Raw genomic sequence first — 26,253 nt, 5'->3', positions numbered from 1 at the left:
ACCTGATTTCAGTCTGAACTACATGAGTTTTGCCTTCAAGAGCAACAAAGGTAGAAAACCCACAAACAGCTGTCCTCAGTGCAGTAAAGCGCTTCAGGAGAAAACCCTTTATGTCCCAGCATTAAAAAGAAGTCTTCATAAAGGATGTAAACATTTTAATATTGATATAAACAAATACATTTCAGCCCCAACATTCAAGTTAGGAGTTTGCACTTTAAGCTCCCATTCATATAACTGTAAAAAGGGAATTTTTTATTATCTATCTATAGCTATCTTCCAAAGTCTAATGCAGTTAGTAATAAACAGTGAAATTAGAGACACACAAATCCACTGTTGTATTAAGACAATTTTAATGAAGAAAAAAACCCTGATTTCACAAAGCATTTATAATAAAGTACCTCTAAGATTTTGTTTCTGACAAAGCATTGTAATAAAGACATTTACTGAACAGATGCCTGAGAAACAATTTTAAAAAGCATTTATTCATAACTCACTGAGCACAAGGTCAAAGGGTGCTGTGGCACTGCGAAGCTTCCTGGATTTGATCATTTCTACTTTATAAACAAATGGAAAACAGCACAAACCCTACAGAACAAACAGAAACATGTTTGCTAGTATAAGCAAATATTTTCAGTGTGACTGACAAACCTCTGAGTCTCTGTCATCACCCAGAAAGCTCCAGCAGATTCAAATATGTGCACTGTGGCTCCAGCACTCATTCAACAGAAAAGTAACAAAGCATTTTAGCCTTTAGCCTACAGGTCAAACGGGGATGTAAAAAAGGCATTCAGAGACGAAGCATTCAAAACAACTCATGGATTTTTAAAAAACAAAAACTCATCCTTTGGCTTCTGAGCATTGGCTGATACCTGCTAATGGGACTGCAGTGAAAAGGCAAACCACAATACACACAAACAGAAACAAGCGTCCCACTAATGTGTAGCTGAAAGTCGCTTTCTTGGCTTGCTTTCACATATTAAACAAACGCAGCCACACGGCGCGTTTACAGCATGTCATCATCTTCACCTCCTCCGTACATGTCGGCCAGTTTCTTGAAGCGGGGGCCCCACTGATTGAGGCAGTCATAGTTCTGGTCTCCACTGCCTGACGAGTTCAGAGACGAGAGGCTTCCTGCATCAGAGCCACCCCCCTCGTAGTCAAACACCAGCAGGGAGTCATAGGGGGGCGCCGTGGGATCGTTGTCTGCTGCCTTCAGGTTCTGAGGAGCAGAGAACATGTTTTCATTTAATAGTAATTTTACATGACGTGTTTCAGCTACCTTACATAACCTGGAATAACAAAGAATAATGAACGTGGAAGTTATTAAAGCACAGACATGACGTCCATCCATCCTCTGCTGCTAATCTGGGGCCGGGTCAGGAGAGTAGCTTAAGCAGAGATGCCCAGTACTCCCTCTCCCCAGCCACCTCCTGCAGCTCATCCAGAGGAACACCAAAGAGACGTAATCTCTCCAGGGTGTCCTTGGCCTCCTCTTGGTAGGACATGCCTGGAGCACCTCACCCAGGAGGAATCCTAGTCAGATACCTGAACCACTTCAGCCGGCTTGCTTTGATATGGAGGGGTAGCGGTTCTACTCCGAGTCCCTACCAAATGACTGAACTCATAAATAATGAGCGGAATTGGTGCCAAAGGGCAACCCTGGTGAAGTCTCACCCACCGAGAACAAGTGTGACTTACTGCCAGAACTGTGGACTCTGACTGTGGGTAGACCAAATGACTCATAGCAATAAGTTGGATCAGTGATGGCTGCTACTTACAGACATGGACAAAGTTGTTGGTACCCTTCTTATAGAGACAGAAAAACCCACAATGGTCACTGATATAACTTGAAACTGATAATTAAAAAAAAATACTTAAAATTAACTAATGGAAACCAGCCATTGCTTTTGAATTGTGGTTCAACAGAATTATTTAAAAATAATCAAACTGGCTTGGACAAAATGTTCTGCAGACCGCATGTTTCAGCTCCTTTAGATGTTCAGTAGGATTTAGAGCAGGGCTCTCAGAAGGCCACTTCAGAATAGTCCAGCGTTTTCTTCTTTCTGGCTGTTTTTAGTTGTGTTTTGGCTCATTATCCACAACCTGCAGTTGAGAAAGCTTTCTGACACTGGGCAGGACATTTTGCTCTTGATCATCTTCAGATTTCATTGTCCCCTGATGTTCAGGTTTCACAGTTGGTACAGTGTTTTCTTTGTGGGCTTCAGTTCTGCATATGTAAACAGAGCTCATGTGATTTGCCAAAAAGCTCCAGTTTAGTCTCATCTGTCCAAAGGACATTCTCCCAGACGCTGTGTGTCTTGTCAATATGCATGGTGACAAATTTCATTCTCCCTTTATGATTCGCTTTCAACAGCGCCGTCCTCCTTGATCGTCTTCCATTAAGTCCACTTTGGCTCAAACAGCGATGGATGGTGCGATCAGACACTGATGTACTTTGACCTTGGAGTTCATCTCTAATCTCTCTGGAAGTTGTTCTGGGCTCTGTAGTTACCATTTGTATTAACTCTCCTCGATGTGGCATCAATTTTCCTTGTGGTCACGTCCAGGGAGGTTGGCTACAGTCCCGTGGACATTAGACATCAATGATATATGCAGCTGTAGTCACAGGAACATCAGGCTGCTTGGAGATGGTCATGTAGACTTTATCTTTAATATGCTTGTCAATAATTGTCTCATCTCAGACAGCTCTCTCCTTAGCTTTCTGTTCAGTGTGGTACACACCATGATAACAGCACAGTGACCCTTTTTCACCTTTTAAATAGGCAGATTGACCGATTACAAGTCAGAACACACCTGTGATGCTGCAGGACACACCTGAGTTTAACACATCCCTATGGTCTTTTTTTAAGGGTGCCTTCATTTTTACCCAGATCAGTTTCATTAGTTCTTTTTTTTATTATTCTGTTGAATCACAATTCAAAGGTGATGTCTGACTTTCAGTAGGTAATTCTCAGTGAATTTCTTTTGTCGTTTCTGTGGCCATTGTGGGTTTTTCTGCCTTTAACAGAACGGTTCCAACAATTCTGTCCACATCTGTTTAAAGAGCTTCTGAGCACTCAGAGTGCCTTTCACCACTAGCTTCATTCACCCAATCTTACACACATACAAGTGCTTTTCTCACCTTGTCTTCACACACACACACACAGCGGGATGTATTGGGGAAACTCAGGGTGCAGTATCTTTCCCAATGATACTTCAACATGCAGACTGGAGGAGTCGGGAAGTGACCTTCAGATTGGTAGATTACCCACTCTACCTCCTGAGCCCCTGCCACCCCAAGATACCTGATATAACTGCCCACAGGTCACCCCCCCCCAAAGTATGTGGTCAAATGCCTTCTCCAAGTGTGACAAAGCACATGTAAACTAGTTAGGCACACTTGGATATTTTCAAGAGGAGGAAGAGCTGGCCCAGCATTGCATGACCAGGATAAAAACCACACTGTTCCTCCTCAATTTGACAATGGAAAGGAGGACTCTTGTCTCCAGTATCCTGGCATAGACCTTTCCAGGAGACGGAGTAGTGTGATCCCCACAACCGGAGGACACCGTCTGGTCCCTGTTATGACAGGATATGACTTCAAGTTTTACTCTGAAACAGCCGAGCCAAAGAAACACCCCATCATCGACCTGAGACTTAGAGTGTCACGGTGCCACACGCACTTGTGAACACCCAGTTCCACAGGAGGCACACACTGTAACCATGCTGGATTATGTTTCAGTGAGCTTTAGTCTTTCACTCACATCATCAATGAAGTTGCCGATCTCTTCTGGGTTGGCAGGCCGAGGCCGGTACTGAGGAGCAGGCATGAAGTTTGGCGCCACGTCATTCCTGAACACCTCGGGCCGGTTGTCCAGACCACGGTGGAGAACACTCAGATCATAGTCCTGATGGAAAGTGATTTAATGATGCAGTTGTTACATGGAATACTTTTGCTGGACTTCTGTAATCCACTAACTGCATTAGGCCTGTTCTCTATTCTGCCACATTTCTATCACTAAAAATGAGCCAAATCACTGAAATACAACAAATATGATTTGAGCCTTTTTAACAATGTAATGATCATTTCTTAGTAACATTTACATTTACTTTAATGGATTGCACAGCAGTGGGGAATAAGTTTTATTACAGTAGAAGTCTTTCTGAAAGTGCTGTAACTAAGTTTAAGGATCTAATTCCTTCATTGTTATGCTCTTCAGTGCCAACACAGTACAGAGCAGCTACCTAAACTCTGCTCCCAGTGAGGTCGATTATCTCCTCAATAGTTTTACATCCTCACTGCGTATGACTTTGGATACTGTGGCTCCTCTGAAAAGGAAAGCTTCAAATCAGAAGTGCCTGACTCCGTGGTATAATTCACAAACGCACAGCTTAAAGCAGATAACCCGAAAGCTGGAGAGGGAATGGCGTCTCACTAAATTAGAAGATGCTCATTTAGCCTGGAAAAAGAGTTTGTTGCTCTATAAAAAAGCCCTCTGTAAAGCTAGGACATCTTACTACTCATCATTAATTGAAGAAAATAAGAACAACCCCAGGTTTGTTTTCAGCACTGTAGCCAGGCTGACAAAGAGTCAGAGCTCTGTAGAGCCGAGTATTCCTTTCACGTTAACTAGTAGTGACTTCATGGATTTCTTTACCAACAAAATTTTAGACATTAGAGAAAAAATGATTCATAACCATCTCAAAGACCATCTTCATGTTCGGCTGCTTTCAGCACTGCTGGTATTTGTTTAGACTCTTTCGCTCCAGTTGATCTTTCAGAGTTAACTTCAATAGTTACTTCCTCCAAACCAGCAACATGTTTATTAGATCCCATTCCTACTAGACTGTTCAAAGAAGTCTTTCCAATTATTGATGCTTCAATCTTAAAAATGATCAATCAGTCTTTATTAGTTGGCTGTGTACCACAGACCTTCAAGGTGGCTGTAATTAAACCTCTACTTAAAAAGCCATCAGTGACCCAGCTGTCTTAGCTAATTATAGGCCAATCTCCAACCTTCCTTTTCTCTCAAAGACTCTTGAAAGAGTAGTTGTAAAACAGCTAACTGATCATCTGCAGAGGAACGGTTTATTTGAAGAGTTTCAGTCAGGTTTCAGAATTCATCACAGTACAGAAACAGCATTAGTGAAGGTTACAAATGATCTTCTTACAGCCTCTGACAGTGGACTCATCTCTGTTCTTGTCCTGTTGGACCTCAGTGCAGCTTTGATACTGTTGACCATAACATTTTATTACAGAGATTAGAGCTTGCTATAGGTATTAAAGGTACTGCACTGCAGTGGTTTGAATCATATTTATCTCATAGACTCCAATTTGTTCATGTAAATGGGGAGTCTTCTTCACACACTAAGGTTAATTATGGAGTTCCACAGGGTTCTGTGCTAGGACCAATTTTATTTACATTATACATGCTTCCCTTAGGCAGTATTATTAGAAAGCACTGCATCAATTTTCATTGTTATGCAGATGATACTCAGCTTTACCTATCAATGAAGCCAGATGACACACATCAATTAGTTAAACTGCAGGAATGTCTTAAAGATATTAAGGCCTGGATGACCTCTAATTTCCTGCTTTTAAATTCAGATAAAACTGAAGTTCTTGTTCTCGGCCCCACAAATCTTAGAAACATGGTGTCTAACCAGATACTTACTCTGGATGGCATTACTTTGGCCTCCAGTAACACTGTGAGAAATCTTGTAGTCATTTTTGACCAGGATATGCCCTTCAATGCACATATTAAACAAATATGTAGGACCGCTTTTTTGCATTTGTGCAATATTTCTAAAATTAGAAACATCCTTTCTCAGAGTGATGCTGAAAAGCTAATTCATGCATTTATTACTTCTAGGGTGGACTATTGTAATTCATTATTATCAGGCTGTCCTAAAAGCTCCCTGAAAAGCCTTCAGCTGATCCAAAATGCTGCAGCTAGAGTACTGACAGGGACTAGAAAGAGAGAGCAGATTTCTCCCATATTGGCTTCTCTTCATTGGCTCCCTGTTAAATCTAGAATAGAATTTAAATCCTTCTCCTCATCTACAAGGTCTTGAATAATCAGGCACCATCTTATCTCAAAGACCTCATAGTACCATATCACCCCAACAGAGCACTTCTCTCTCAGACTGCTGGCTTACTTGTGGTTCCTAGGATACTTAAGAGTAGAATGGGAGGCAGAGCCTTCAGCTTTCAGGCGCCTCTTCTGTGGAACCAGCTTCCAGCTTGGATTCGGGAGACAGACACCCTCTCTATTTTTAAGATTAGGCTTAAAACTTTCCTTTATGATAAAGCTTATAGTTAGGGCTGGATCAGGTGACCCTGAGCCCTCCCTTAGTTATGCTGCTATAGGCCTAGTCTGCTGGGGGGTTCACATAATACACTGTTTCTTCTCATTCACCTTATTTACTTTGTTTATACTCCACTCTGCATTTAACCATTAATTGAAATTAATCTCTGGCTCTCTTCCACAGCATGTCTTTCTCTCCCCTCAGCCCAACCGGTCGCGGCAGATGACCCCCCCTCCCTGAGCCTGGTTCTGCTGGAGGTTTCTTCCTGTTAAAAGGGAGTTTTTCCTTTCCACTGTCGCCAAGTGCTGCTCATAGGGGGTCGTTTTGACTGTTGGGTTTTATATGTATTATTGTAGGGTCGTTTACCACAATACAAAGCCCCGTGAGGCGACAGTTTGTTGTGATTTGGCGCTAAATAAATAAAATTGAATTGAATTGAATTGAATTGAATTGATAACTGGAGTGGAAACACATTTAAACTCAAAGAGCTGAAACACTCCAATAAACACACTGACATCACTTCCAAGGTTTTCTGCTCCTGAGGGTTTTGGGTGCAGCTTTGATTATAACCAGAGCTGAAGTCCATCATTTACCTGATCATCTTCTCCACCTCCCTCTTCATCATAGTAATAGATGTTGTCTCTGATGCCATCATCCTGCAGCAGCGGCTCCTTCTTCTCTTTCTTCTGTCTTGCAAACAGCAGTGCTAGCATCACCAGCGCTGGACACAGAGCACAAAGTTAAGCACACAAACAAAATCCTACTTGGCTGGAAAGTAAAGAGATGCACTGTCCTGAGGTCACAAATGTAAATGTAACACCCCAGAAAAAAAGATATCCCTGAAAATATGGGAAGCATCCTTCAATCCATCGCAGCTCACCAAGCAGCAGGATGGCTCCAAGTATTCCCAGGATAAGGGGCAGGCTGGTGCCCCCTATAGCACGATCAGTGCACGTCACTTCTGCTCCCTTACAGTCACACACTTTGGCTTTGATGGTGTTTTCCTGCTCCAGGCCATGTTTATCTCCCACTCTCAGTAACACACTGTACTCTCCACTGGGCAGCTCAGTGGATAAAGTCAGGATGATGCCTGTTCCTGAAACAAGACAGCAGAAAATTTACTTTACAGCCCTGTATTGATTCATTTTTGTCATTTTGTCTAATTTTCACCAAAGTTTAACACCTCATTAAAGCTTTTTTTTTTTTCCCTGTACATATGCTGCTTTAGGGTTTTTTAATTCTTCTCTGGCAGCACTCACTGTCCTCTAACTTGAACACCAATCACTCTAACCTCAGTGAAGAAAACTGTGTGACCTAAACTTTAATCTTTAGATGTTAGTTTGAACTCATCAATTGTGCGCACAACGAAATGATGGTTCCAGATCACTCATTAAGAGACGAGCATCTGCGGTCATGCAGCCAGAGACCAGCGCTACCGTTAGGCAATGTGGTTTAAGTGTCTTGCCCAAGGACACAATGCACAAAATATTTTCATTATGTCATCAGAACACAAGTGATGAATTTAAAAAATCTGGTTGGATAGCATCAGTTTATGCTCGTCTCATGTCCACAGTGTACATACTGGTTCCATTCATCCTAGCGATCCAGTTGGCCTTCGACGAGCCCTGTAGAGACACTGAGTATGGAGCCGCAAATTCTGGTCCATCTTTATCTGTTACTGAGAGCAGCTGAGGAACTGTGTCCTTGTTACACACCTGAGGAAACACAAGGTCACAGTGAAGCTTTTCTTTATGCTGATGTGCTGTATCACATGACTGCACACTTGGTTCCACTTTTTATCTGATCCCATCCTGAAGTCGGTACAGGACGGGATCAGGATGGGATTTACAAACACACCCATTCTGCACCACAATTAGACACAAAACAGCTGCTGAGCTAGTGGGAATTACAACACCTGGATTTCACGCTGATCAATGGTGGGAGCATTGTCATTGACATCTTCCAGCTCAATGATCAGAGTACCAGTTCCTGTAGCTGGGACTGCATCTGGTCACAGAACAGACATCAGGAGAACAACATTTATTAAGAGGAAGGTTCCATCAACAAAGTGAGATCAAGTCCATATTAATGCCCACAGATCCTCTGGACTTCTCATTCTTATATAACTGACAAACTTAAAAAACAAACAAAAAAAAAGACAATTAAGTGCTACAATGTTATTAGCTATGACCGTCCCAGGAAAGGTCGTTAGTGTGGAATTCATTTTTTCTCAACATAAATTCCAGCACAATCATAAGTGATCAACTAAATGATATCAGTGTCTCAGTAAAATGATAGTCTGCGTCAGTCTCGCCTCCCACCTACCATTATCATATGCACCAATTCTTGCGATGTATCTGTTGTCTATGACAAAGGGGGACTCTCTGTCCATGGATCTTCTCACTTTAATTAGGCCTGTGTCCTTGTCCACATTCAGCCAGCCTGCAGGGTCACTGATCATCTTGTACCTGTACATTGATGAGACAGTCACAGAAAGATGGTAATACTGTGCAGGCAGGATGATCCCAATTAGCATGTTTCACAATGTGGCCCAGTGACACTTTATCCTTTACTTTTTTCATCTCAGGCTAAATACACAGCGGCACGTTAGCTGCAATTACACACAAAGTGTTACAGGGTTCACACTAAATACTTTTCAAGATGTAACCAGTAGAAGATAAGAAAATGTCAGACTAATGCATCATGTTTGGGGCTCTTATAAATAAACCAAGTGGGCAATTAGAGTGTAAAACTATTCAGTATAATAGTTACAGATGGCCAGCTGGGGTTTGTGTGGACATTGCATTTCTCTCTCCCTACTACAGCTTTTGCCCACAGTACAAAGACCTGTATGTTAGATTAATTGGTGGTTCTAAATTGTCCGTAGGTGTAGGTCAGAGTGAATAGTTGTGTCTGTGTTGGCTGTGTGATACTGGCAACCTGTCCAGAGTGTACTCTGCCTCTTGCCCTTTGAGCTGAGAAGCTCCAAGTTCTACTTTTGGTACATTTCAGTGAACCAATGGAATCATTTTTCGGTTTGTTTTTCAGAGAAATATTTGTGTAGTATATTTATATTTGGATGAGAGAAAGTGGATATATAGACATGAACAAAAACTGTTGGTACCCTTTTTGACAGAAATCCACACTGATCACTGAAATAACTAAACTGACAAAATTAATAAATAAGACTGCACGCATCCTTGGGGACCAAGACCATCTGGTCAACCATTCCAGGTGTGTCATTTGTGCTGACAGGTGCTCAAAGAGTGCAGTTAGCTTCTTTAGCCAGTAGGTGTGAACCATGTCAGGGCCTGGTGCTGTCCAGCTCTTCAATGTGAGAGACTCTTTCCTGGATTTCTGCCACTGTGATGGTCACTGCAGTCTGCTCTTAAATCAAGCATCCACTGAGTATTGGTGTTGTGTGTTGCATCCTTCTCCTCTATCTCCAGCCTTGGTGGGGGTGGTTAGCCAAGGTTGAGAGTCTTTGCTTGGCAGTCTCTAAGGCCCCAGGTACAAACAGCCTGTTGTACTTCGTAGGCACCCTTTTCAGACTTTTCTGCAGCTCTGATAGCTGGCTAACTTCCCTCTGTGCTGCCTTGATCTTAGCCTCTAGTCTTTTCCATGGAGGGTACTGCTCTTTGTGGCTGTTCATCTTATAACCAAGTATCTCAAGGATCACTGCTGCCATGGCATATATCAGCTGGTTGGTTTCAAAGTCCGTATTGCTGCATTTGCATCTTCTGGTAGACTTTCAGAGGGTATGTGGTCCAGGTTTCCAGCTAAGCTATGATCTTCTTTCAGGTCAGCTGCTCTTGCATTCGATGTACCCGTTTGTTCTTGGAGCCTAATCTGGGAGTGTGGAGAAGATCCTACCCTTGCTGCAGTGTGTTGTACCTTGTCAACCTGTGGTAGCAGTTTCTTCTTGCAGATGTTGGAACACTGGGCTATGACTTGTTTCGATGTCAGTCTGGATGTTGGGTGTCGAAGAATCCATGTGTCCCACATCCTCTTCATGTAAACCCTTTCACTGGGATTACATGTGTAGTAACATTCTAACAGTTCGCAATTCTCATCTCATGTCCACTTGTGCCGTATCCTTCTAGTTCCAGTAGCCCACTTATTGTCAGTATGCCTTGGTTCCTCGACACCTGACGTGGACCTTGTTAATCCGGGCGACGTCTGAACCAGTATGGCTTCAGTTGTTTTCCTCGCTCATATTGTGAGGTAGGCTTGGGTAGCTTGGGGAGTCTAGCATTCATGCTCTGGCTGGGATTAAAACCCCTAATATACAGACATATATGCAAACCTGAAGTGATTACCATCTGCAGCTGGAATCAAACAAGTGACTTTTGTCAAGCTACACACACGCAAACAGTTTCACCTTCAAATGTTCAGATCCACCTCTTTATGAATGACTGTAAATTCAAGAAATTCAAGAATGCCTTTATTAGTCCCACAAATGGGGAAATTGCAGTTAACAGAACATCCATCCAAAACAAAAACATAACACAGACAGGGGGGGACAGATGTCTGAGGTCATGCAACCGTTCCACAACGGCGCTACCTTTAGCAGAGAGACAGAAAGAGATACATTGGGATAGTTAGGTTCAAAAAAATCATCTCATACTGTGTTCATAAAGAACACCTTACGAGGTTCCAAAAAACACCTCAGCAAAAAGCATATTGCACATATAAAGCCGGGATAGCAGTATGGTGGGTAGGGTCAGGGTCAGGAGGGGACGCAGACGGAGACGAGAGGGTGGGGGCATTGTGGAGCCCAGATGCCAGCTCCCAGGCAAACAGTTTGCTGATAGTGATGGAAGTTCATCAGCAGCCTTGGTACACCAGATCCAGCTTCACAAATCACAGAGAGGGCTGAGGGGGATAGCGGCCTTCACACATAGTTCTGGAGAGATATGATTGCCAGCCAAGGCCGGCTAGGGAGCCGAATTCTGATAATGCAGGTGTTGTTTTGGAACAGGCTGCTTGTTTTTTCAACAGCCTTCAGTCTCACTGGGAAACCATTCAATAAATCCAATAATCCAAATTCATTAGTTACCGTCCTCACTGAGCAGAACCGTACCTTATCTCCAGATCGAACCCCTCTCACCTGCTACTCCCCAAGTCTACGGCTCAGGTTCATCAGGCTTTGAGTCTGAGTCTGTACCATTCTGGTCAGCCCATCCACCTGGGTCGGCAGCCTCTGCAGATGTCGAACTGCCGTCCAGGTTTTCTTGATTTCACGGTAAATCAGGTATCCTCCAAGCCCAAACAGAAAAGATACCGCTACCAGATAGCCAAATATGTAAGCGTCTTCCACGTCTTCCACCTCTAGGGCCGAGAAGCACACAGGTCTCCACGAGCTCCAAGAGTCGATGACGTATCCAACCGGGTCTGTTCCACTCGGACACGCAGGCTCCCCTTTCCCAGATCTCATAGTGGAAAAAATTCGATCCATGGTCTTGAAGGCCCAGTTTGCCAAATCCATATTGCTCTCAATCTTATTCTTATTCGAACAGTGTGCAAGAGACGCTCTCACAGCAAGCAGCAAGCAGGAAAGATAGGGAGGGCAGGGAGAGAGATAGAATGCGACCGTCCCCGTCAGAGGCTGGAGCAAGAAAAAAAAAAGCCAAATCATTTATTGCTGTGTGAACGAGGTTAACAGTGGTTTGATGCTGATCTCACTGATAAACAGTCCCAGGTTTTCTTCATGCCAGAAGTGAAATATATATATTTTTCCCCCTTCAACAAAACACATGAAGAGCAAAAGATGCTACTGTGAAGTTTATCTCCAACAATAAAGAAACAATGCTGAGCAAGTGAAAGGAAACTGCAACCAAACTGATTTACAATACAAATCTCAATATCACTTCTTCCTCACTTAAAAATACCACCTGCAAATTTAATGTTTCTGTAACAGGGAAATGTGACACACTTTGGAAACTTCATTTGAGAAATTTCAAACCACTGTCACCTTGTTAGGTGCAGTTTTTTAGAGAAACTGCTGTACTTGTGAGGTCAGTGGTACATGTTCTCTAGAACGTTGTTCAAACGAGGCATTTTCTCCCAGTGTGACTTACGAGACTGTCTGCTTGCGTGCAGTATCAGGGTCTGAAGCGGTGTACTGCACCACATCTTGGTTCTCAGCAAGGTTCTCTGGTTTCACCACAAGCTTCTCCTTTGGATCAAAGACTGGAGCTTCATTCACGTCCTTCACACTCACCACCACTGTGGCCGTGGAAGTGGTGACTGGAACAGCAAAAGGAACCTCATTCTCCACTGTAACCAACAGAGTGTGCTTGCTGCTCCTCTCAAAGTCCAGCTCCTGTGGGGGTGACCATGAGAGTGATGACAGATTTTTCTTAAATTGTAACTAATCACAGAAAATGCCTCCATCAAAAACAGCAAATATCCACTGATAATATTGGGAGATGTTCAGCATCAATGAATTCCTGTTTTTCTTCCCACCTTGGCAGTAGAAATGATTCCTTCCTGTTTGTTAGGTCCTGTTTTGACTGTGAAAAGTCCTTCAGGATCACCACTGATGATCTTGAACACAGCATTCCAGGCTGCAGACTGGGGTTCATCACCATCTGTTACTGACATCTTAACAACCTCAACATCCTTTTTGTTTTCTTCCACCAGTGCATTATACTGTGAGAAAATAAGAGATGGGTTAAAGCATGAAAATAAAAAAAAAAAACCTCCTTAGTGGGAATGAAGAGCATAATGGCTTTGTTTTGTCGTCGGTTCTATCATATTATGTTCATTAATTACTGCTCAGTTCTGGAATTGCTTTGAATAAAATGAATTCAACATGCTTCAAATTTGCTTTTTAAATGCATCAGAACATTTTACATGTGCTGTACTCTATTCAGATAGAATAGACTCAGTATTCCCTGTACAACAAACTTCACACAAAAAGTAAGGAAATTTGTGTTCAGTTATTTCTTTGGTGTAACAATACTTATTGGCAATAAGTCTTATAAAGCCCGTTTATTTCCCCTTAAATGGAGCCACATGGGTAAGGGAAATGCATTGGTGGGTTGAGCAGCAGAGTATGTGGGCTGCATCCATGAAAAACTTGCCAAATCTTCTACGTCAATACCAAACATCTTACTCTGCTATTGATTCTTATTGGATGATTGCTGACTGAAGAATGGGAAGCCATCCCAGTGTGACACCAAGCTGGTGACCAGCATGAGGTGGTGGTGCCTGGCCCCCTGTTTGTTAAATGAATAACTTGTTAAATTGCCAATGTGTCTTCTTCAGACTTCAGTCATCCAATCTAATAAACAATACCAAACAAGGTTGTTTATGTGGGCGCAACCAGCATCCTCTGTTGCTTCACATAAAATTTTCCATTTTCCAAACAAATGTGGAACCATTTGGTGTTTAGACACTTTTTTAGTGGTGCTGATTTAATTCACACCTAAAATATAGAAAAAGTGCAAACTGTTGAAAATGTGAAGGCATTGCTGGGATTTAAAGTGTCTGCTTATGTATATTTGCTTTCTAAATAGCTAATTTTAGCTTTCAAATCCATTAGTCTGCTGGAATTTGCCAGCCAAGGAGCTCATGTACTTTATTATTTTAGGGATGACTCACAAATACACATTTTCCAGAGCGTACAAAGCGTACTCTTTTTCAGACACCCCAAAAAAGCGTACAAAGAAAATGTTGATATTTACTCATGACATTTAATTTCACCTGGTTCTTTGGTATTGTAATTACTTGTATTATTGTAGGGTCTTTACCCCCCCAAAAAGGGGGCGCGCCCCACTATGTGAGACGCACTGTCATAGGGCGAGATGCAGGGTACACCCTGTAATTAACAGATATACCTAAATATTAGAATTTATAGAATGCAATAAACTGATTTGAATTTTAATGTGAATGTGTGCTGCACTGCATGCATGTAAATGTACACATCGCCACCCTGTACACAGTGGCAGTGGAGCGATTTGTCATCTGAATAGCCGGTCTTATGCCAAAAAGTGATTTCTGGTATTTGCCCAAAAAAATTATTGCTGGTATTTATATTGTTGTAAATGACTTGTGGGCCTATAATCTGTCAAACATATCTCAACCATCATCTCTTATGAATGATATCAATTCATTTTGAGTCATAAAGAACATTTCTGTCACATGGTAGAAGCTGCAGTCAGTTTTTGGCAAAGTGACTTTCATATTGTAGCGATTCTGTTAAAGTTTGATGGTTCTGTGCAGATGTTCTGTGATTTCCCACCGTGTTGGTGGTCCTTGAACATATGTGTGCGCACGAAGGGAGAGAGAGTCAGAGGGAGTCCCGTTTGGTTGTTTTTGGCATGGTTGCGGCAAACAGCAACCATTTAATTGTTAATAACAGAGCAACTTTTGCTGGCAATCTCTCGCCATCTTCTTCAACGTCTTAACAGACGCTACAATACATTCTTTATTAACGATGTAAGAACAAGTCATTTCTTCATTTTATATATACGCCTTCATAAATCCTGTGCAACAGTATATTTACCGATATAAGCAAAAGTCGCACAATAGTTGGTAACAGTGCCGGCCGCCGATGTGTAGGCAATTGAATTGAGGTTTGCAAATGTGAAAATCTGGAAGTAGCACATTCCATTAATATCAGTTACTGTGAAGTGTATGCATGACATGACCGGGGGCTGGGCCCCCCTAAAGGTTTGATCCCAGAATGGCCCCTGCAATTAGGGATAAACAAATGGACTTTCCTAAGAAACAAATAATTTCCCAAACACAAAGTTCTTTACTTTTTTGAGACACGTTTAGACACACACAATGAAAGCTTAGTTGTCTATTGGGGACTCCCGTAGTGGATCTACATATTTTTTTATTACAGGAAACAAAGCCACAACTCACAAGTCATGGCAACAATCAGCCAGAGGTGGCAGCAGTGTAAACTGCACATAAGAATCTGAATAACAATTTTATGTCAGACAGGAAATCTCACATTTCATGAGTGTGAAAGAAAACCCCAAGAATGTGAAACAGCCACCCATCATTCAGCGACTTCAAACACACCACATCATGAAACGTATCAGCAGCCTACCATTAGTTACTCAGCATCGCTGCTCATTACAGTTTCTTTGCTGGTTGTTTTGACACATTCAGAATCATTCAAACTTTTGCCAGTGTCATGAATTTCCAGCTAATTTAGTATGCACATAAAATTAATATTTTCATGATCACAGTTTCATATTTCTCCGAAGTACCACAGTGCTCACATTCTATTTCAGCCCTAGCACTCAAACCCGGGCACCCTGATGAACCCCAAAATATACAGCTAAGTAAACTTTCACCTGTGACAACTAGCTGTCAACTAGGTGGGGGCAACCCTACACGAGCAATTACATTTTATAGTTTAATAATTAGTACTTAAATTTAATTAATGTCAGCTATTGAATGCTGTGCAGTCATTTATAAATGCAGCACATGTTGTACAGGTGTTAGAGTGCGCACATGTGGACTTAATTTGTTCTATTGTGGGTCTTTGCTGAGCCAACATGTGAGTGCAGCATCAATAAGCCAGTTAGATGCAGACTGAATGTGTTCTGCTTTAACAGAGTGTAAAGGCAGCAGTTAAACAGGAAGTTTCCAGTTACAAGTTCTTCAAACTTACAGACAGCTGAGTGAAGACTGGAGCGTTGTCATTGCTGTCCGTCACCGTGAGGATTACTTTTGTTTGTCCACTTAAGCCTTCTCCCTTCATATCTGCTGCTTCTACTGTCAGAGTGTATTGTGGGTATTTCTGTTAAGAGACAGGGACTGTTAGGGGAGTTCAACTCATCAACAGGAAGGAAGAAACATTGACAACAATTTACACACCTCTAACACAGCTTTTTTTCTTAAGACCAATACCTACAAAGTTGATGGCATTAACAGATATTAGCCTTGGCCAAACTTAAAATATACCAGCTGCAAGTTGCTGACTTGTCTAGAAAACACTCACCAACCAGCAGTGAAACTGCAAAATGTGAAAAATGTGATGCAAACCAGAAAAGAAGAATATCAATCTCTAAAGTAAAAGTTTAGCCTCATGAAACATCTTGGTTTCTGCATTAAAAGCACAAGTTTTACTTTGAAAGAGAATGTAATTTATTTCCAGTTTGTGTCACACCTTTTTAAATTTAACTATTAAATCACAAGGTTGTTTTTGTTGCAGCACCCTCTTTGTGGTCAGGGGTGCGGAGAACCTTTACTGTATGGCAGAGGTCCCCAACTCCTGGTCCGCGGACCGGTACCGGTCCGTGGGTCATTTGGTACCAGGTCGCACTTAAAAAAAAATAACTTAAATTATTTCCATTTTATTTATTATCTGAGTCTGAAATATGTTTTATTTTGAAAAATGGGCGGATTCTCTCTTAAATCCGTCTACGACTCCCTGTTGATGTGTCAAGACTCTTGTCTCGGTCATGTGATATGTCACCACTAAAGTTAAACTCCACAAGCTTCACTGGTTCCCATGCCTGGATAATGAAATCAGTTGGTTGACCTACATAACACTTGTTTAAATATTTGAGTGCTCACCTAGAGTAGAAAAGCGCCATATAAGAACTAGTCCACACGATTTATATTTAGCAACACCGGGGATAGCAGTGAGGCGGACATAGCCAAGCTGACACTCTCAGGTGCTCGACACCGCGGCTCTGCAGCCACTATGTGAAATCAAAGCTTGTATTTATGTATGTGCCGAACCCAGCTAACCCACAGGCTAGCAAAAATGAGTCAGAAAAAAAGCTCAGGGCTCACACTGATTCAGCGTCATACCTTGGATGAAAAATCTGATCCCATTGTAAATGATTCCCAACTAAATGTGACCCATAAGCAGAATGAGTTTAGCAGCCCTGCTCTGCTCCAGTCCACCCACTTCCATGCATCGGCTCGTTCATGCGCAACAACTCCTGGAGTTTGCTTTAATGTCTATATCAGTATCAGTCACTGGAGACAGTCATTGCAAGCGCAGGAGGCAAGCTAAGCTACAAACTCGCACTTACGAGCAAAAGTATGAGATTATAAAATTTGCGGAAGCAAATCCAGAGATGAAGCAGAAGTAATTGCAGCGAAATTCGGTATTAGACCCCAAACTGTTGGATAGTGGGAAGAATCTGATTTTAATCGGACTTCCAATTCAGATGGATTTCTTTACAAGTCGGATGAAATTCCACAGGCGGCTTGAATCTGACTGAGGCGATTTCTACTGTATTTGTGCCTCTTATTTTGAAGGCATGTTTAAATGTTACCATGGCAACCAGAGAGCGCTGTGGGCAGAGGGGATGTTGTTCATGCTGTGGCGCGATGTTACAAGGACGCTGCTGATAGAGTTGCATACTAATATACGTTCATGTTTATTATTATACTTAGAAAATATCACTTGATTATGGTCGTATCTTTTATTTTGACTTTTGTCCACCACATCTTGAAGGCTGGTCCATGGAAACTACATGGAAACACTAAACCGGTCTGTGGCTCACACCTAAAAACTTACAGTCTACTGAATTAGTCTCTCCAGAGGCCTGACAGTAACATCACCCTGAAGAAAAAATCTCAGCTCATGGTTTCAGGTTGGTTGGCATAAAACTATTACTGATGGGATTATTCCTTGAAAAACCACAAATGTATTGCCTTCCATCTCTGTAGCCACAAATGTTACTACTGGCTCTGAGTCATTATGAAATCATTTCAGCACTTGGGTGTAAAAGGAAACTCGTGTGTTAAATATGTTTAACAAGGCTCACCTCTCTGTCGAGTCCAGCAGCAGCAACTCTGATGGTTCCACTGATTGAGTTGATTTCAAACATGTGGGCACTGGGCAGTTGTGGATCCTGGTTCAGAATACGGTAGCGGATATCTGAGTTGTCAGTATTTGGCTCATCCAAATCTATGGCCTCAACCGTGAGCAGCTCAAACCCTGGAGGAGAAGGGATTCAGAAATGGGAGCATAAGTTTCTAACGGTCTTCACAATGTTTCATTTAAGAGATTTACCAAATTAAAATGGACTCAGTGCAAAAGGTCTGGTAATATCTTTGCAGCCTAACAATCTCTGGTGCAGTTTGGTGTCATTTTATCTTTCTGTAAGTTTAATATCTTAAAATTCATTACATATAGTGGACTTGGGGAAAATTCCAATATGGATAAGAATTAAGAACAGGAACAAAAATAAAACAAAATGAGTTTGCATGTTAAATATGTCAACAAATGTAACTAAATCCTCTATACATACCGACGGCAGAGGCCTCAGGAACCTCTCCTTTGTACTGAGTGATAAACTGAGGTTTGTTGTCGTTTTGGTCAATCACATTGACTATAATCTCCATGGGCTCCTCAACGACTCCTTCTCCGTCTCCCACAGCATGTGCTTCAAACTGCACAGAAGGTTTTAATACAGAAAGTTTCAGATTCACCTGTAAATGATTCAATCTACACACAATTCAATCAAAGCAAAAGTTGAGTGTCTTGTAAAACTGTAGAAACAAGAGTGAAGAGACTTCTTATCAGCATATTAGTTCATTTAGATGCTGTGAGATGATTGTGTTCTTTTTTAAAACTCACAAAAATAAAAACATCTCAGCATCCAAGAATAATGACCAGAGGAACTTTCATCATCTGTTCATTTTCTACATACATAACATACACTTTAGAAAACATCTGGACAAAGAGGGAAACTTACTGTGTACTTGGCTGTTTCCTCTCTGTCGAGTGGCTGTGTGACATACAGATTGCCAGTGTTTCTGTCCATGGTGAAACGATTAACAGGAGGCAGATTAGCTCCTGGACCAGTGATGCTGTAATAGATCTTCTTGGTTTTATCTTCATTGGAACGGATCTGGGAAGAAAGAAAACAAAAAACAGCAGCACTGAGTTAAACCACTCTTACTGTCTACAGTGTAGCAAAACTCAGAGTTCTAAAGAAAGGGGAAACCTGAGAAACATTATAAACACCTAAATATAGAAAATATTTAAATAAGCTTTAGTGTCACTAATTAGTTTTACATTTAAAAAAAAAAATCACAAGTAGCTCTTTAAACTATGTGACAATTGTACATATTATTTCTCACTATCCCTTCCTCCTCATTTCTGTAGCTGCCCCTTCTGCATCCTCCTCCTCCACCATTGCTCTCTCTCCTCCCTCAACTCCACATCATCCTGTTCTGCTCACCTCAAACCTTCTCTTCTGAACTGTAGTCAGAGCTCTAACACACAAAAACATCTTTATTCCCAATATTTTCCCATTTACTGATTTTCAGCAGATCAGACATGTGACCCTCCTCTGATAAACAGTTTGATTATATTCTCACCCCTTTATTATTTAAAGCTTAAATTATACATCTGTATATAGATTAAATAGACAGTGAGAAACATTAGCCATACTCTAGCAAAAATATTTTTTCAATATTAACAATTCCCATTACATCTAAACAATTTTAAGCATACTGTAAGAGACTGATATTCTGTGATAATCTTTAACATTTCTATAAATATGTTTTGGTAACCGCATCCTAAAACAAAGTATTTCCATGGTAAATCAGAAAATTCCAACTGCACTCTTGTACAAGGGTGTATACTACATAATGTCTATTTATATAACAATAAGCTTGATATAACATACTTCTAATGTATTCACATATTTGGGATTCCCCAGTTTCTCACCATGTACCAACTACCAGCTGTTCAGTGACTGGGGTCAGCTGCTAGATTTGGGGAATCTCCACTTTCTCCATTTCAGTCCATAACAGCACAATATGATCACATGATTAGGCTTAGCCAATCAGGCATGTGAAAGAGGCTGCATATAATTAGCATATATTATCATAGCATTAACAGCCTGAAATCCTCGACACTGTTTACTCTCCACTAGAGATAAATGGAGCCCAAGTGTACAAAGGGTACTAAACATCCAGGAATATGAATATCCTGTTTCATATCTTTGAAGGGTAAAGAATGCATATGGGAAATTTCATGACTCGACTCCGTTTGGTTTTGGAGTCTATGGACTGGAAGTAAAACCTCACAGACAGAGAATATCCTCCCACTTTATACTGTATGGGAGGACTGGGGGGGGGGCACAATGACCACCACTGAAGAAACAACAGACACATCCTGTGCAAAAAAAAAAAAAAAATTTTAAATATCGTTCAGTGTCAAATTCATCACACGGTAATTCAGTTCTTACCTGAGCTACTTTTAGGGGATAGGGTCCTCTGTGATTCTCAGAAACACTGAGTGGAGGAATAACCCAGTCTCTCTTACTCCTCCTCAGCCCTTCAGCAGACTTGGGGAAGTGCAGAACAGGCACTTGTGGATCAGTTGCAGTCTGGGAAAACATGCAGACATTTCATCAGCCAAAGCTTGGAGTGGAGATCACTCAGAAACTGACGTCTCAGTACATCTCAGAACTTTAATGCAAATACAGATGCCATTTGGCCAAAGTCTCATCAGTGTATGTATTTGTATTCAATTCAAACTTTATTTAATCTGTTGGTTCAGATTTCTGACCCTCAAGAATTAAAGGAGGTTAGAGAACATTGTGAAACTGTAGCACAGTGGCAGGTATGAGGTTAAGGAGTCTGCCCTCCTGTACAGGGTTAGAGCCACCCAGAAGGCAGAGAGGATTCAGAGTGATAGCACTCTTCAAAGTATCAGCTGTTGCCTTCAGGAAGGAGGTACACTCTGCTGCAATGCAGAACAAAGAGATTCAATTTCTCATTTATTCCCACCATTAACTTTTTGAAGATTCTGTGTCCCTGGTTGTATGTTTGATTGTTGATTTTTTTTTTTTCTTTTTTTGCACGCTACAGTTTCTTCACCAGAGCAGTCACCACCCTGAACTCACACACTCACCCACTGTAACTGTGCAACACCCACATCTCTGTGCAATATTATTCATACCGATCAATATATATCGCCCCTATAATGTGTAATAACCAATATTCATTCACTAGTGCAGTGGTTCTTAAATCCAGGCCTCGAGGGCCGGTGTCCTGCAGGTTTTAGATGTGTCCCTGATCCAACACACCTGAATCAAATGGCTGAATCATCTCCTCAGTATGCAGTCAGGTTCTCCAGAGTCCTGCTAATGACTTCTATATTTGACTCTGGTGTGTTGAAGCAGAGACACATCTAAAGCCTGCAGGACACCGGGCCATGAGGCCTGCATTTGAGACCCACTGCACTAGTGTAATACTCATCATCTTTATTATTAAATGTAAATACTTTTTTACAATGTATATATTTTTATACATTGTTTTATTTTCTGTATATTTTTAGAAGTTCTATTTTATATTTTAGGAAATGTGACTTTCTACTGCATGGCACTGAACAGGAGTGGTCCTCCAATCTCATTGTACATCCTGTATAATGACAATAAAGCTTTCTATTCTATTCCTTGAAAAGCTGCCACACTATGAAGCACGAGGGGGAAATTTAATGTAAATGTTTTTTCCTTCATGTTTCATTCAACAGTGTCTCTAAACCTGCCTCTGTGCTGTTAGCAGAGTCCACTTCAGTACTGTGATGCTCATGGTTGTAGGTTATCTGGTTTTCATGGTGATGGTGCCCATGGTGATGCTCAGGGTGAACCACACTGACTGGAACTGTTACTTTGTGACCTTCAGAGTCCCAGGAGTGGATGAAGAAGGTCCGGTGTCCTTTATGAAGAACAACCTGTCGCTTTACCTGGAAGATTAAAACAACCCTCAGTAGGAACACAACATGCAGGCACTGCATCCTTCATCAGAGCAACTCTTCACAAACTTTACTGCACTTTTTAAACTAACTCCAGTTTTGCAGTCCAGTCTGTTAACACTACTCACCATTAACACACCGTCTGCCTTTAAGCCAAAGTGACTGTCATCACTGCTGAAAGGAAATACTGAGCGGTCTGTGCAGTCGGTGAAGCGCACTGGGAAAGGATAGAAAAACAGATTACAAATGTGGTGCATATAGAGAAAGAACTGGCAAGTCTTTAGTCCACACAGGAAAGCACACTCATTACTGTTTCTTCCAGATAAATAACCTGTAGGTCCTTCATGAAAGTGGTAAAAGCTGAATGACTTGACTGCTCCTAGTTCTGGATGGCAGCATAGATGTAAAACACAGCGCTTACATCCACAGGGTTTATACAGGAATCCTAGAATTCTATTTACTACCTTTTACTATCTATTTTTACTACCTCTACAATATTTTTACTACCAGCATGAAACCGAGCAGCAGCCTTTTTTGGGGTGGCGGTGGATTCACAGCACTGAGCCATGTAAGATGATAGCCCATCTCTCACCAGAGACAAAACTTTATCCCACTTACTTGAAGGCGTAACTGTGACTTTGTCTTGACTAAGACCTCATACACATTAATATTCCAAACACATTTCAAGAAGACTCAGTAAATTTGTTTAAGAATATAAACAAAATGCAATGAAATTCAAGTTTCACAAGCCGACGATTTTCCAATAAAATACTGGAATACTGGTTTGCTGTTGAAGTATGACAGTGATACTTGTGCTCGTAGCTGACCTTAAGGTTGCAGTTGCGGTGCTTTGTGTAGCACCAAAAACCAAAATAGGGATCTGCTCCCTGCACACGAATCCGCTGCTGGTGAACGGTGGATGCTCGGTGTGATTTGATCGTCCTCACACCGTTCCAGGTCAAATTCATATTTTTTATGCACACTTTACAAAACGCCTCTCAATCATTCCCCATGACTGGCTTAACCCTTTGGGGTCCGGGGTATATTTGGCCATTTTTGACTACTTTTATTTTTATTTTTGACATACTGTAATAACACATTGGACCTATAATCACATAAAAACATAAAATCCAGGAATACAGGAAAGACCTCAGGTATTTTTGAACAACTATTTGCAGAGCAATCAGGACTCACATTAAGATGCTAGACAAATTATTTATGCCACCTCAAAAAACAGTTTCTGTCCTCCACAAGACTGAGGTGCCCATCACAGGCAAAACCTGCCAGTAATGGTGTCTTTTTTACCGCTTTTTCACCTGCTCCTCAGCAGCCAAATGCATCGTGTTACTGCATAATTTTCTGATTGGTTGATATGGTAGATTTTTCCACCAATAGGAAAGGGGTTCTCGGGAATTATTTTGTTTTGTTTTTATTAGCAAGCACTTCCTGTTAACGAAACTCACGTTTTTGCCATTTATTTCTGCACAAAACGCGCATCGAAGGTGAGGACAATATACAGGAAAAGGCATGGCATAAATTATTGGACATAACTCTTGTGTTACTTGGCCTATCAACGTAATTTAAAAACTGGTACGTAGTTTGAAGTCTGCACTTTGGATTCATGGCAGCAGCGTCCCGGTGCTACGTCATCTCAAATCGGTGATGTCATTTTGACGTGCCAGCGCGTCCGTGGACTCCAGAGGGTTAAGCCAGTCTTTGAATGCCCGGTCATCGAGCCAAAGTTGTGAAAACGACATTTTCCCATGACGAGGCGCAAAATGACAAACTATTTGTAATTGAAGCATTAATTAATGGTAGGAATGGGGACTAATAAACACGTTGATGGTTTGGAGGAAGCAACTTTTGAAGTTAACGCTGAAAGATTAATTGGAGAGAAAGTCTGAACAAATACCAGCAGTGCTGAAAGCAGCCAAACATGAACATACGTCTGAGATGGTTTTTAATAATTTTGAAATTTTCTCTAATGGTTAAACTTTTATTTCTATAATAAATGCTTGGTTCCCTTTGATGCCTGAATATGAACTTTCAGTCTGCATTTCCTCCTGAACAATTGAACAGCCTACATATTATTGAACAAGCTGAATCTGCACACGTGTTTATTTTATTAATCAGAATTAATTTTTCTTAACATTAAATTGGTTAATTAGTTGTTCTCTGGGGACAGTTATAAAAGACAAGTGAATATTCATGCTAAAGCAAACATGCATAACTACATCTTATTTTAAAAACAGTTTCAGTCCACTGAGAATTTACTTTATATAAACAGAAATCAATGAAAACAGTTCTCCTTTTCTTTCAGTGTTTCACACCGTTTGAATTCAATTCAATTCAATTCAATTCAATTTTTTTTATATAGCGCCAAATCACAACAAACTGTCGCCTCAAGGCGCTTTGTATTGTGGGTAAAGATCCTACAATAATACACTGAATAGCCAAACCTGTAAAACAGGCTTGGGGACACTGCCCTGACCTGCAGGTAAAAGTTTTTGAGAGAAGCAGAGCGAGAGCAAGCTGAGACATGATGATGTTTGGGTTTCAGCTGAGAACAATGTGAGCAGCTAATCTGCTGAAGGCCATCTGGGCCCGTGGAGTCCTTTACAGCAGCAGTTATCCCATGTAGGGCTGTAGCATGCTGCCACAGCTTTGTACAAACAAATCTTTCATGTGCAATGACACTGGGCATTGGAAACACAGACCACAACATTTCATTTCAAGAGAGAAGCTCCAAGTCCAGACGTAAATGGTTTTTTTTTTTCTTTTAAAAGGAGATTTTTCTGAGTTTACTTATTTATTTATTTATTTTTATATATATATATATATATATATATATATATATATATATATATATATATATATATATATTAGTATTTATACCATGTCAGGAGCTTTTTTTTTAAACCTTCATTTTCAGTGATACAAAAACAATATTTGTGTGTGGACAAAAGGCCAAAACACATTTTAAAAGCAAAAACAACAACAAAAACAACACTCAAAGTACCTGTGTATGTAACCTAGATTCCTGTGCTGTTCTTACCTCTGCCCAGCCTCATGCCCGGCCTCAGGTGTTGCCTGGACACTCTGAAAACCAGCAGATCTGACTCAAACCCAGGCACACATGCTGGCCTCTCAGCTATCACTAGTGCTGAGACCTAGGAGAGGAGGAAAGGTGTTTCAATTAGACCTGCAATTGTAAACTGACTAATTATAAGCAAGAGGAAAATGTATGAGCATAGAGTCTCATAATTAGATATAATTGTTTTTATATCCAAAACTGCAAATTTTAAATGTTTGCAGCTTTGAAAATGTCTGGATTTGAGGTTTTTCTTTGGTCACCAAAAGCTGAACGTCTTCCTGCTTTGGATTGTTGGTCAGACATAAACGCCACTGAACTGGCAATTATACACAATTTAAAGGCTGAAAATTGAAAATCAAGAAAATGACTGGCATTTCAAGTAATAATCAAAATGCAACAGTAGTGTGAATTACTTAAAAGGTGTCTATACGCTATAGGACTTTTTTTTTCTAAAGGAAACCAGAAATAAAATAATACTTTTCATGATTTAAATCTTTAAAACATTGTTTCTCCATATGCCTAAGACAAATCAGACCGGAGTTGAAGCTCAACTGTATTTGCACACGAAACGCTGGGCCAGAAATTAACCTGCAGACAACGTGATCAGCGGATCAGGGCGAGGCTCGCTTCGAATAACGGACTGCTCGAGGCGGAGGGATATGAAAATATATATACACACACATTCAAAGTTCTGCGTGTGTTCCACGGTTTAGACAAATTTTTATACACACTTTTAAACTAGTTGTGTAGGAAGCCTTAATTCCAGTCTGCTGTGCAGCAGTTCACATAATAAAGGTTTAAAGCCTGCCCAAGTTTTTAATGCCCACAGACGGTGTTGTCAAATTTAACCACATAATTAAAGTTAACCACCATTTATTTTCTGTAACTTTAAACAGAATCGACAACGAGAGAAACGAACATCGACTGAACGCCGACTGTAATATTATAACCAAAGGAGGAAATCTCACCTGAAAAACGACGATGAAAGCACCAAAAACCGCGAACCGAGCGGTCCCCATCGGGCTAAATCCTCTTTTTAGTATTCCCCGCAAGTAGACGATCGAAAACAAAAAATGAAAAGAACAATAATTATATTCCTCTGCGAACTCTCTTCCTAAAGTCTTCCTGTCGCCCGTGAAGGTAGTTTCAG

At 41.0% G+C, this 26,253-nt stretch overlaps 1 protein-coding gene across 1 annotated transcript; it reads right to left on the bottom strand.

Annotated features, from left to right (window-relative positions):
* Positions 1-333: 333 nt before the first annotated feature.
* On the bottom strand, positions 334-26,253 carry LOC115777336 (B-cadherin-like). The gene is made up of 18 exons (XM_030725213.1): positions 26,072-26,253; positions 25,065-25,179; positions 22,138-22,226; positions 21,803-22,000; positions 20,499-20,639; positions 18,996-19,151; positions 18,549-18,690; positions 18,063-18,235; positions 15,947-16,075; positions 12,778-12,963; positions 12,390-12,634; positions 8,635-8,777; positions 8,225-8,316; positions 7,892-8,024; positions 7,190-7,405; positions 6,903-7,030; positions 3,765-3,908; positions 334-1,219 (listed from the first exon to the last, which is right to left on the bottom strand). The coding sequence occupies exons 1-18, from the start codon at positions 26,120-26,122 to the stop codon at positions 1,004-1,006; spliced, it is 2,697 nt and encodes an 898-aa protein (XP_030581073.1). The 5' UTR covers positions 26,123-26,253; the 3' UTR covers positions 334-1,003.

This window comes from Archocentrus centrarchus, unplaced genomic scaffold (assembly GCF_007364275.1).
Source record: "Archocentrus centrarchus isolate MPI-CPG fArcCen1 unplaced genomic scaffold, fArcCen1 scaffold_50_ctg1, whole genome shotgun sequence".
NCBI classification, from domain to species: Eukaryota; Metazoa; Chordata; class Actinopteri; order Cichliformes; family Cichlidae; genus Archocentrus; species Archocentrus centrarchus.
This window is presented reverse-complemented; position numbering and strand designations above follow the sequence as displayed.